We start from the raw sequence: 12,585 nt of genomic DNA, 5'->3' as shown, positions 1-12,585 counted from the left end.
TTTACTCAAAATAACCACCATTAGCATCGATCACAGCTTCAATTCTGCTTCGGAACCTCGAACAAGCTGATGCTACAGTCTCCCTGGGAAGGGCCGCAAAAACTGTTTTAATTTTATCCATTAACTGGGCTTTTGTATTACTGGAAGTGCGATTGGTGTCTTTTTCAACTGCGCCCCATACAAAATAATCCATGGGGTTAAGGTCTGGGGAGTTTGGAGGCCAAACATTTGGACTGGTGAAGTCGTAGAAATTTTCAGACAACCATTTTTGACTTTTCCCAGAGGTGTGGCAAGGGGCCGAATCCTGCTGCCATACATACGGCCTACCATTGGCTACCCTTGTTATCCAGGGCTTGACTACAGTTAGCAACTCCACGAACAAAGCCCGAATTCCAATGCCAGGGTTCTTCAACACCTGTTCCTGCAGATTTGCGAGGAATTCTGCTGTACGAACGCAATCAGATCGTCTGCTAGGGATCTTTCTTCTTGCTACATCCTCGTAGTCACCATTGCAAGTCTCTAGTTCATGCCTGATTGTTTTTACTGTATTCAGGGAGCATTGGGCAGCAGTCGTAATATCCTTATTTTGATGGCGGGCACGAATCATCATGATACAAGTTATTCTCTTCCATGATTCAGGTGGGTTCCAGCTATCCATCCTTTCTGACATCTTGTATATGAATGAAGAAGGGTCCAAACTTTTAAATGAAGAGAAGTGTGTGTTAATACATGTAACTTACGGAAAAATATAATTAATTATAAATATGTCAAATTTATCCCGAACACCCTGTATATATTTGTATGTCTCTGTGTGTGTTTTCTTTTTTATTTAGTGTTTGTGTTTCTTATTTTTAATTATGTGTTCATGGGTTGCTCTATAATTAGTTTTGCTGATTATTTATTATTATTATTTTGTACTTTTTTGTAATGAAAAATTAATGAATTTTTATGGCAATTTTTTTTCTGTTATTCCTAGCTATTTAACATAATTTTTCTTCATATCCAAGATAAGCCTTTACAGTTATCAAAATGATATTATTTACCATGATAAAAAATATAAAGCTAAATAAATAAAAGTAATGGATTTCCTTTGTTTCCTGTAGCTCATTCTTTATCTTTACAACTGGTCACTTGATCAAGCTAACACTCTCTGTAAATTGATGTCTCTTTTGATCCAGTGGCATACCTCTCGTGCTTTGGTTTTAAATAGTATTACTTCACAGAAACTGGGATTATTTCACTGTCAACCTTTGAGCCGCATGGCTCAAACTGCCAAATCAGAAAAGCATGACAAATCTCAGGTAATTTTAAAATTTAATTCTACATTTGATGTAAATTTTGAGTCAATTATCTTACTAATTTCATATAAGATTTTGTGATGAAGAACTGCTTGAGCAGTTATTTCTGTTCTGTAGCTTTTAATATGATTGGTGACATTAACGTCACTCAACTTAGTCATATCAAGCTTTCGACCAAAATAATCTTAATCTAGTGAAACACCTCCACTACCTTGCTTATCGGTGGTGCCTGTAGTGGCTGATGCCATGTTTGATCATTGGGGCAGAAGATCTAAAGGCTTCCTCTCCACTTCAAACATACACTGTGAATTACACCTTTCAAAAGTACGTCAGACATTCTGTTGAGATGCAGAGCCTCCTCTGTTTCAGGATACAGCAGTGGAACAGGCTGAGTGCCAGATATTACATCAGACTGGACCTGATGGCAACACAATAGAAGGCTTCCTGATCTGCTGCCATATCATGTCTAGAGGGAAGTAAACTGGTAGTATGTATGTCTTATTTATACTGACTGAGATACAAGAGCCTCTTTATCTCAGTCAGTATTGACAATGCCTTTAGGTTGGAAAGATCTAGGTTCAAACCAAATCTAACTCACTCACCATTTCAGCTAAAGTTGAGTTAGTCTCATACAGAGGTGAAAGGATTTTTTTTTCATACTGGAAATATAGGTTTTTCATCCTCTTCCCCATTCAACCAAACTGGCCAGAAGAACATAGGCATTTTACAGACATGATGCACTGGCCTCATAGCATTAGTTACTTCAGCCATAATTTCAAATACCCACAACTACTATTGCAGTTAAAACCTCCTACAAAAAATCCCCACAAATTAAAAAGAAACTCAAAAAAAAAAAAAAATCGCTTCTACGTCCACCAATTTTTGTCAGTCATTAATGTTAGTTTAAATGACTTATACTACCAACTGGAGACATCCAAAACTAACCATCTGTTTTTCACCTTCTACTACAAGGCTGGCATGCATTTTTGTTCAATCTGATAGATATTCTTTGTCTGAAGATGCTAAATCTTGAATCTCCTCTTTTCGACCTTCTGCAAAAAATTTTCCTTTCCCCCATTATGATCATTCATCTATTTCTGTCTTCCCCATTAATTCTGAAAATCTGTAACCATCATTTTAAATTAATTAAAAAGACTGTATACATATATATTATGTTAAAGATACCAAGTAATTTTATAACCTTGGTTTTAATCCTTTTTCCCAAGTAAGCAAAGATAAGTAAGTCAAGTTTGCACCTGAATGTGGTTCAAGACTTATGGTGGTGGTGCAACACCAAGGCAACATTTGGTGGTGCAACATCAAGGCAATTCGTGGTAAAGATGGATTAAGTTCTGATCACTTTCCTTAGTATTTCCCAAATGTAAAACACATCTCCTAGGAGACATATGATGTTATACATTATGGGTGGGGATCATTACCAAGACCGGTTTCAACCTTTATTAAGGTCTCATCAGTGAGTAGGCACACCCTGAAATGCCAAGGTTTAAGTAATACAGAGGTTATCAATTTTACCTATGCAAGTTGCCACAAGGTGCTTTGACCTTATTAATTAAGAATCTCCAGATGAGATGTGTTTTACATTTATGGGAAATACTAAGGAAAGTGATCAGAACTTAATCCATCTTTACCACGAGTTGCCTTGGTGTTGCACCACCACCATAAGTCTTGAACCACATTCAGGCACAAACTTGACTTACTTGTCTGTTTGCTTACTTGGGAAAAAGGATTAAAACCAAGGTTATAAAATTACTTGGTATCTTTAACATATATTATACCCAAGGTAAAAAACTTTTCACATATATATATATTATATATACAGGGTATTTATAATTAAAATTCACATTTCGAAAGGCTGTAACTGGGTAACTACTCAGTGGAATGATTTAATATTTAAAGTGATGGAAAATTCTACAAACAGATAGCCATGGGTTTTCCACTTTCTGCAACCCTGGCCAATTTCTTCTTGGAGACCTTTGAAGAAAAAGCCTTAAACTCTGGTCTGGATATGCTCCACAATTTCTTAACATATCTGAACAGTCAACATTCCAGGATCCAGTTTACCTTAGAAAAGGAAAACCAACAGTCCTAGACACTCTGAGTACATGCCAGCCTGATGGATTCCTGGCATTCTCTGTTTACAGAAAACCTATACATACAAGTAGATACATTCACATGCAGTCCCCCCCCCCCTCCTCCCAATAATATGGGATTATAAAAACCCTATATAACAGGGCAAAATTAACCAGTTTTCTGGTAACAGTGCCCTAACTACTGAACTTGACCATATCCCTCAATGCTTTCTTAGCCAATGGCTACAACCCACCAAAAAACATTAAAACTGTAGCTGCAACCACAACTCCCCTCCCATTTCAGAGCAGAGATTACTCAAGATCTATTACCATTCTATATATCTAGGGCACATCTGAAAAATTACAAAAATCCGAATGAAATACAATATTACAACCACTTACAGACCACATAAGAAATTGGCATCTCTTATCTCATCCCCTAGACCAGTGTTGGCGAACCTTTTTATGTGCGCATGCCAAAAATTTACCAATCGAGTTGCTGACATGCCGGACAGTTTTTAATAGGGGAAAAATTAATCTAAGTTTATTTATTTATTTTATAAATTTATAATATATACATTTATTTATAATATTTTATAAATAATTATTTATAATTTTATAAATAATATTTTATTTTATTTATAATATTTATTTTATTATTAAATTGATTCTAATGATGTTGGTTTGAAAAAAAAAAACGGTAGTGAGAAAAATATTTACGCATTGTAACTCACCATCGAAGTTAGCTGAGCAGGGGAGCAGCAGAAGGATGTCAACTTGTCGGCGAAACGCTTACCATATTCCTTCGAAAATAACTCGCCCTCAGGTATAACTCACACCCCTGATTTTACTTTACAAAAAAAACATTAAAAAGTTTTGCATATACTGTACCTTCCACATGAAAAATGTTTAAACATGTTCACGTCGAGGCGATAGTGACTCTCTTCCCGCGGTTAACAACATGCCCTCCCCAACAGCCATTATACTGCAGATGCAAGAAAACAAGTAGTTTTATTGTATCCCTGAATAAGATTCAGAGCCTTTTGCAGTCTGTGTAATATATTTTTCAACAAATAATGCAATTACAGACAGCTGGAATAAAAAGCACTAACTAATGAATCACATGTCCCCTCTCACAGAAACTATGCTGTATAGACTCAAGCAAAACCATATGTTGCACAAGAAACACAGTATCTAACAAAAAAAAAACTACTGTCCAATTTTTCAATTATGTGAAATAAGTATTTGTTTGATTGCATTTGAAATTCTCGATGTCATTATTACAGATCACAAAGGCTGACTTCAAATAAAATTCTACCACGAATTGAAACATGCCATATAATGCTTGTGTGAGTTCCCCTGTCAGCTCAAATGCAAACAAGCAGCAATAAAAATCAACCAAGGATTGAAACTTAGTGTGAGTTGAGCCTGCCAGTAATGAGAAGTTCCGTCGGAACGATAAACGACACCCCGTCGTGAATGTGTTAAAACTAAGAAATATATAGTGAATGTTGTTATGACAGTTTCAGATGTTATGGAAATTGGTTGAAGGGATTTCGCATTTTAATTCAACAATTGTCAGTTGCTTTTGTCTTTGGGTTGTGCGATCTTTTGTTAATACCACACCAATCATATGCACGTCTTCATAGCCGCTCTCTGGTGTAAAACAAAATTTAACTTCTCCGTATTGTAACAGTTTAAAAAAAAAAAGTTATTAATTTATAAGCATATAAAAGGATATCACCTGTAAATCATTGACATGCCGGTAAAATTATCGGACATGCCACCTCTGGCACATGTGCCATAGGTTCGCCATCTATGCCCAGACTTACCAAGTCCCTTGCAGTTACAAACTGTCCTACTACAGCCAAACAGGCAGGACAGCCTGCCTGTTTGGCTGTCCTGCCTGTTTTCCATATATCGGTTGTTGAGATCCCTGATGATGGCAATGTAACATTGTCAAAATACAGGAAAGTATTAATTAAAATATTTTATAATTACTAATTTAGCATACATTGTTAATTCCTGAAAATAATAATTATGCATCTCTCTTAGCCAGTCAGGAGATTCCAACATATCAACAGTGTCAGTACCTGGATTCAACAGTTTTTATGCAGGATGGTGCCCCTCCTCACATTGTCACCCCTATCAAGCAGTTGCTTCAGACACATTTTATCAAGGACAGAATGATCAGCCGCCATTTTTGTACAACGTGGCCAGTGTACTCGCCGGTTCTAAACTCCTGCAACTTTTGTCTGTGGGAACATCTTAAAGATGTCTATCACAGACACATAGCCAACTTAGTAGATCTAAAGAGCAGTGTTACATGCCATGTCCACAACATTCCTAGTGAAACTCTATGTTCTTTTATTTTATTTTTATTTTATTTTATTTTTTTTATGTTGGGCCCATACACAGGAGGTTGATTGGTCAACCTATAGTACATTAGTACCGTGTATGGGTGGTGGGTTGGGAAAGGAGGAATTTGTTTACATTTGATTTGAATGACTTTAAATTGTATTCATTGGGAAACACAGCAGTGGGAAACTGTTCCACAGTGCAGCAGTTGCAAGGATGAAGGAAGAGGAAAAGAAATTTGTTCTGTTTGTTTCTAGGTGTACTGTGAAGGGATGTTGTGCAGCAGCTGCACTTGTTCCAATGAGCTTAGTACTGAGCAGGGGAATTATTGATGTTATTTTGGATGAGCATTTCCCATGGAAATATTTGTAGAATATACTTGCTGCAGAGACCAAACGTCTATGTGAAAGTGGGTGGGGGGAGTTGGTGAGTGATGGATCATTGATAAGTCTAATTGCCCTCCTCTGTATTGAGTTGAGCATTTTGAGAAGGCTTTTAGGGGCCCCATCCCATATGTGGGAGCAGTATTCAATAGTTGGGCAGATTTGTGACTTGTATAATGTTAGTAGCTGTTCAGGGGTGAAGTAACGTCTTGAGCAGAAGAGAAATCCTAGTTTTTTTAAGGCTGAGGATGCAATGTTTGAGATGTTTGTGCCAGGAGAGGTTTGATGTGAGGGTGATTCCTAGGAGCGAGATCTCAGGCTGTCTGGAAATTTGGGTATCGTCGAAAAGGATACTGGGAAAAAGTTGTTCTTTTTTATGGGAAATAGTTACAGAACTGGGTTTTGTTGCCGTTGAAATTTATGAGGTTATCCGAATCCCATTGTAGGATGGCTTGGAGATCAGAGTTGAGGGTGGTGGTTGATGTTCTGTAGGATGAGGTGAGTTGTGTAGGGTAAGGCTTATCAAATGCAAGTGAGAAATGTAGTGTGCTGTCATCTGCAAAACTGTAAATTGGGTTGAGGTCAATTGCAGTAGGTCATTGATGTACAGCAGGAACAGGGTTGGTGAGAGGACAGAACCTTGTAGGACCCCAGCATTAATTGAGTAGTGAGAGGATAGGGAGCCATCCACCATCTCACACACAGTGTGCATCCAGACAGAAAACTGGCAATCCACCTACAGAAGTCCTGGGTCAGACCGAATGATGGTAGTTTTCCTAGTAGGCCTTTGTGCCAGACCTGGTCAAAGGCTTTGGAGATATCTAGTGCAACCACTTGAGATTCATCAAACCTCTCCATAGCATTTGTCCAGAGATGGGTGGCGTATGTGAATAGATCTCCTGTTGATCGGCAGTGGTGGAATCCATACTGGGAGTCATTTATTTGGTGAGAGTATCTTCAAGATAGTGTAGGAGGTGTGAATTGATGATTTTTTCCATTACCTTGACAGGACTGAGGTAAGCGAGATAGGGCAGTAATTGGATGGCAGTGACTTGTCACCCGTCTTGGGAATGGGCTGAATATAGGCCAATTTCCAGTTTGTGGGATAGATTCCAGTGGAGTAGGAGAGTATATATAGATGACAGGGGTCAGTTCTGGAGCACAATTTTTCAGAACAATTGGGGGAATGCCAATGGGGCCAGGAGACTTTTTGGTGTCTAATTGGGACAGTATTTTTCTGATTTCATCCTGGCAAAAGGATATAGGGGGCATTGTATGTTGGGTGTCTGGAATGATTGGGGGGACATTTACCATCGTCAGTTATGCATGCATTTGAAGCAAAGTATGAGGCCAGAAGATTGGCTTTTTCTGTGGATCATGAGGCAGTAGAGCCATCAGGGTGTGATAGGGGTGGGAATAATGTTGGACAGAAGTTGCGGCCAGTTGCTTTGGCAAGAGACCAAAAGGCTCAGCTGCTGTTTGGACAGGCTGCTAGTTTCCTGCTTTTTGCTTTTTCGAACTCTGTTTTGGAAGCATTGATTGTTTTTTTTTGCATCTATTACAGGCTTCGGTGTAAGCTTTGAGGGAGGATGAGGTTCTTGATTTCAGCCAGTTGTGGTATGTCTTGTGTTTCATCTCTACAGCCTTGGCACATCTTTTGGAGAACCAGGGTTGTGTTAGGGATTGGCAGTTCAGAGTGTTGTGTGGAATGTACATATTCATGCCAGTGAGGATTATTTTGGTAATAAGCTTGGTGCATATGTTTGGGTTGGAAGGCCAGAAGCAATAGTCCAACCATGGGAATGCTACATAGAAGTTGCAGAGGCTGTCCCACTTGGCACTGTTATAGTGCCAAACTACTCTTGTATGGGAGTGTCTGTGTAAACGTTGTTGCATGGGGGAGGAGATGAGCACTAGGTTGTGGTCAGAATTGCCCAGGGGGACTCACTACTTTTACTCTGTATTTGGAGGAGTCATTGGTGAGGAAGAGATCTAGGGTGTTTGGGGAGTGGTTTGGGTTATCTGGTATTCTCGTTGATATCTGGACAAGTTGTGTAAAGTCGTTGGTGATAGCAAATGTTTCTGCATCTCTGCCTGCAAGATCTGTACAACTGGAGGAGGAAAGCCAGCTAGTGTTGTGGACATTAAAATCTTCTAGAAGAATGATTTTGCTGTTGGGAAAGTGGGATTGGAGAAAGTCGACTTTTAGGGAGAGGAAATTAAAGAGCTCAGGGTGGTTGGTTGTTTTGGGGGAGCGATAGAGGCAGTAGATGAATTGAACTGAGTGGGGAAGGGATATTTTCAACCAAAGAAGGTCAAAGTTGGGTGATTCTAGGTTAGGTTCTCTCTCTCTGGCAAACTTAGGTTCCACCCTTGTGGCGAAAGTTGTTGAAGAGTGAGTAGTTTGGGAGGTTGAGATAAGCGGTGCTGGGGTGAGATTTGTGTTTCTGCCAGGAAGAGTAGGTGGGGTTTGGTACACTGTAGGTGGTAGTGGACACTATTCAGGTTGGAGTTTAGGCCACGGATGTTGGTGAAGTGGATGTGTAGGGTTATGTGGGACGTTTGTTGGACTGCATGGGTCTTGCACATTTCCTATGCAGTGCCTGCTGGTCTCCATGGTGGCTGCTAGTGGCATCACTTGGTTTTTTCACCAGTTCTTCTTGTCTGTAGTTGATGGTCCAACTGTTGTCACCATTTTGACGTTTTTCTTTGAGTTGTCTTTGAAGCTGGCATCTTCGTTCTCTTTGTGCAAATGATAAGTCTGGTTGTGCACATATGAGTGATTGGGGGCAGGAGTCTTTGAACTTGTTGTTGATCGCTGTTATTATTTTTGATGTGCTTGTCGGCGTGTCACAAGTCACTTTTACTAGGCATGGAAAGTTCGTACCATCCCTCCTTTTATTTATAGGCCCGAAACAATGGCACCTGACGATATTCTCGGGATCGATGTTTCATTCTTCGGCTAGTTTCTTGATGTCCTCTTGTAGTGGTTTTCTGTCGGGAAGTTCAGAATGATGGCGTTGAGTTTTTTGTGTTCAGCCTCCATTAAGTCGTTTACCGTTGAAGCGATTAGATCGCGAAGTTCTTTCACTGGCGGAGTGGAGCTTGCATTGCGCTGGTTTTCAATTTGATCTAGCTTAGCTTTGACTGCCCGTATTTTGTTGGTAAAAGTTTCATTTAAAGCATTGATGTGCTCTTCGAGATTTTCAATACGTTTGCCTATGTTCAGAAGTTGTTTTACTGAAGGAAGGCACAGCGAACAGAAGAATGGCTGGTTAAGTTCGATAAGTAGCTTATGTGCAACTTCGGCAATTTTTGCGCAGGAAGTGTGCAGCCAGTGGCAACAGAACTCGCAGAATATGCCCTTTTTTTTTTGTCTGTGACACTGGTTTTGCAGCTGCGGCACGTAGTAGGATTGTCAGTGGCGGTCGATGGCACTCTGCCGGCAAGACACATGGTGCTCGTTCGCCGTTGGCTTTTAGTGCCGCCTTCTTGGCTGCGTACGGTAGGCATCGTGTGTGCTTACATGTGGCTGATTTTGAATTGGAAGGATAGCTGGTTTAATACACTAAAAGTACTTACAGGTTGTACCGGTGTATTCCGCTGCTTGGCACCCACTGTTAAGTTTCCGTTTGATGGTTAATTTCAATGGAAAACACTTGAGCATGCAATTTTGCGATTACAGCACATTGTTGACATCAAAAGACAGCACATCGTATATGTTGTTGTGTAACCACGCAACATGCTGTGTGTACTCTGTTTTTTTTGACATTTTGAATTACCCACTACAGTATTGCAGTGCCATGTATTGCCCTAGTGGCAACTTTTAGAACTAACATTTTTTGCGTAAAATAAATCAATCCCACACACATCATCATGTTAATTATTCAATCACTGTGCTGAGTATTTGCCCAGTTACAGCATGTCGAAATATAAACAACTTTAATTATAATCACCTCATAAATCATATAAATAACCTTTCATGGGTGAGAGCAACATAAAAATAAATAAATACATTTAAAACACTCAGGTCTGCAACACCTCCAAAACAATCCTCAACAGGACTAAGTTAGACTTTGAATAGGCTAAATGTAAAACTTGCCTCACACACCAATAGCAGTTATGTCTTCTAGTCTTCTGCAACTGTTAGGTACAATGTCTCTCTTTCTCACCCAGCTTGTAGCATTACATAACCTAAAGATAAAGCTTACTTATTGGCATTATTTTTTTATTCAACTTTTGCATAAATCACCTCATAAATCATACAAAGGCAAATCTCCTTCATCTTCACCTGAAATATTGCATTCCATACCTCTTGTGGTTTTCGACCAGAAAGACATCCGAAGAATCTTGGTCAACTTAGTTACCAAAAAAGGCATCTGGTCCTGATTGTTTTCCACCAGTTATACTCAAGACGATGCTACTCCTGCACTATAAGATCATTGACAATTGTTGCCTTAAACTAGCACCTTAAATGTTTTCAATGCACATTTTTCCCCCAAATGTCCTCCCCTCCAGTCTTTGGATGCTCATCTTAACAGTCAGGACTAGATTTTTCCAGGTGATACTTATCTTTAGCCTACACAAACAGTAGCATCCTCAATTTCCAAAAAATTCCTCCATTTTTCACAAAAGAGTTTACTTTTCATCTAATTCTGCCCATAAGAATATTACTCTTGCATTTAGGATTGTGCATTAAAAACCTCTAAAATTGTTGATGCTATTCTGAAGAGAACGGACTGGTTATCTGACTTTTCTTACACAGATTCTCTCCAGCCACCCTCTCTTATAGTGTCAGTTTCTGCATTATTCTACAGATTCTACTAATAATAAATATTCTACCTTCTACAGATATTTCCATGGGCATCATTCATTGCCCCCCCCCCATTTCTGTCAAAGACAAGTAGCTGCTCATCATCCTTTTCAGTAGAATTGTTGATCAATTGAACCTGCTATTCCCACACTTCTGCTGAAAATGCATTTTTACTGAGATGCTGAATTGGGAATTGGACAAAGTATTATCCACTTGCAATAGAATCCAAGCTCTTTGGATTCATCTTTGATAGAAAGCTTACATTCTTTACATCCATCTGTCAACTCAGGGAAAAGTACAAGAGGGCATTCAATCTCCTTTAATTTCAAGTCTGTGTTTCTGCAAGGCAGAGTAGCCTGCAATGGTTGGATCCTATCCATTGTCATAGTATACAGATAACTACTGGTACTTTTCACACATCAACCATTGAAAGTCTTTATGTTGAGACAAATGAACTGGCTCTGTCACTTAGACAGAAACAGTTGTCCTTTACTTATACCCTAAAAAGTCTTTTTCAGAGCATCCTATGTGACATAGTATCTTTTCTCTGCATTAGAAGGCTCGACATCACAGACACATCAGGATGCCATACATCCATTTGGTATGCCTGTTAAAGAGATTACGCAAGCTATTGGCATGAATGTTAATTACATTACCTTCACCTTTGCATTCCTCCATTGCAGGTTTGCATTCCATCATGCATCTTCTCATCAGGCCAACTAAGGAAGTCTCACAATCCATCATTCATCTACATGCAGTTATTTAATGTGTACAGAACAGCACACAGTGATTTCCATGTATAATGACAGTTCAGAATCAAAAACCTCTGTTGGTGGCACTACTGTATTTCCTAACATTATCATATTCAAGTTCCACTTCATTGCAATCATTTTACAGCAGAGTTTATTACAGTTCAGCTTGCACTTGTACATATAAGAGAATATCACTACCAAAAGTGTATGATTTATACAGACTCATTGAAATCTTTACAGGCCATCTGGTGGGAGGAATCATGAGAATCTGTGTGCAAGAGCGACAATGTTAGATAACTGTGTTAACTTCATCTGGTTTGGACCTATCAAGCATGTAACGATGTCTGCATAAGTAAGGAACTAGTTAAGAACAGAAATCTGCAAGTTATCAAACTGTGTCGTGCAGACCACAAACAAGTGTAAGCAAAACAGCATGCAGGTAATTTATTATGTCTGTAAGCAAATGCTAGGAGTATCAGAAACAAAGGAGTACAGTTTGTTGCCTTGGATAATATATTGGGACCTCATGTAGGCATTAGTGAGACTTGGCTATCAGAAGCAGATGCACTAATTGGTACTGAGTACAATATGTTTAGGAAGAATAGCAGAGGAAGGGATGTGCTTCTAATGATATCAAATGTCGTGAATCCAGTTAGAGTTGAGACCTATGGCTGCAATACTGTTTTCATCTGGCAGCGAGGTTAAAGCCATCTAGTGTGAGGTGGAGTCTAACAAGATTAAGTTGACAGTGGGGTGTTGTTACAGACTTGCTTGATTGGTAGCTGGCAACGAAGAAATGTGTCAATAAATAAATATGATGGGTACTATCATAATGTGGAACTTTAATTATCCAAACATTGATTGGGTAGCTATGAAATCACATGAGAAGAA

At 39.1% G+C, this 12,585-nt stretch overlaps 1 protein-coding gene across 1 annotated transcript in view; it reads left to right on the top strand.

The window, feature by feature from the left end:
• Positions 1-12,585, top strand: part of LOC150108543 (KICSTOR complex protein SZT2-like) — a 1,022,772-nt gene that overhangs the window by 837,007 nt on the left and 173,180 nt on the right. Inside the window, exon 51 of the mRNA XM_090390485.1 lies at positions 1,104-1,301. Coding sequence (XP_090246611.1) covers positions 1,104-1,301 — 198 coding nt within the window. The remainder of the gene's footprint in view (positions 1-1,103; positions 1,302-12,585) is intronic.

The sequence above is a fragment of the Typopeltis vanoorti genome, chromosome 3, assembly GCF_054136105.1.
Source record: "Typopeltis vanoorti isolate ZY-2024b chromosome 3, IOZ_Tvanoo_1.0, whole genome shotgun sequence".
Taxonomy (NCBI): Eukaryota; Metazoa; Arthropoda; class Arachnida; order Uropygi; family Thelyphonidae; genus Typopeltis; species Typopeltis vanoorti.
This window is presented reverse-complemented; position numbering and strand designations above follow the sequence as displayed.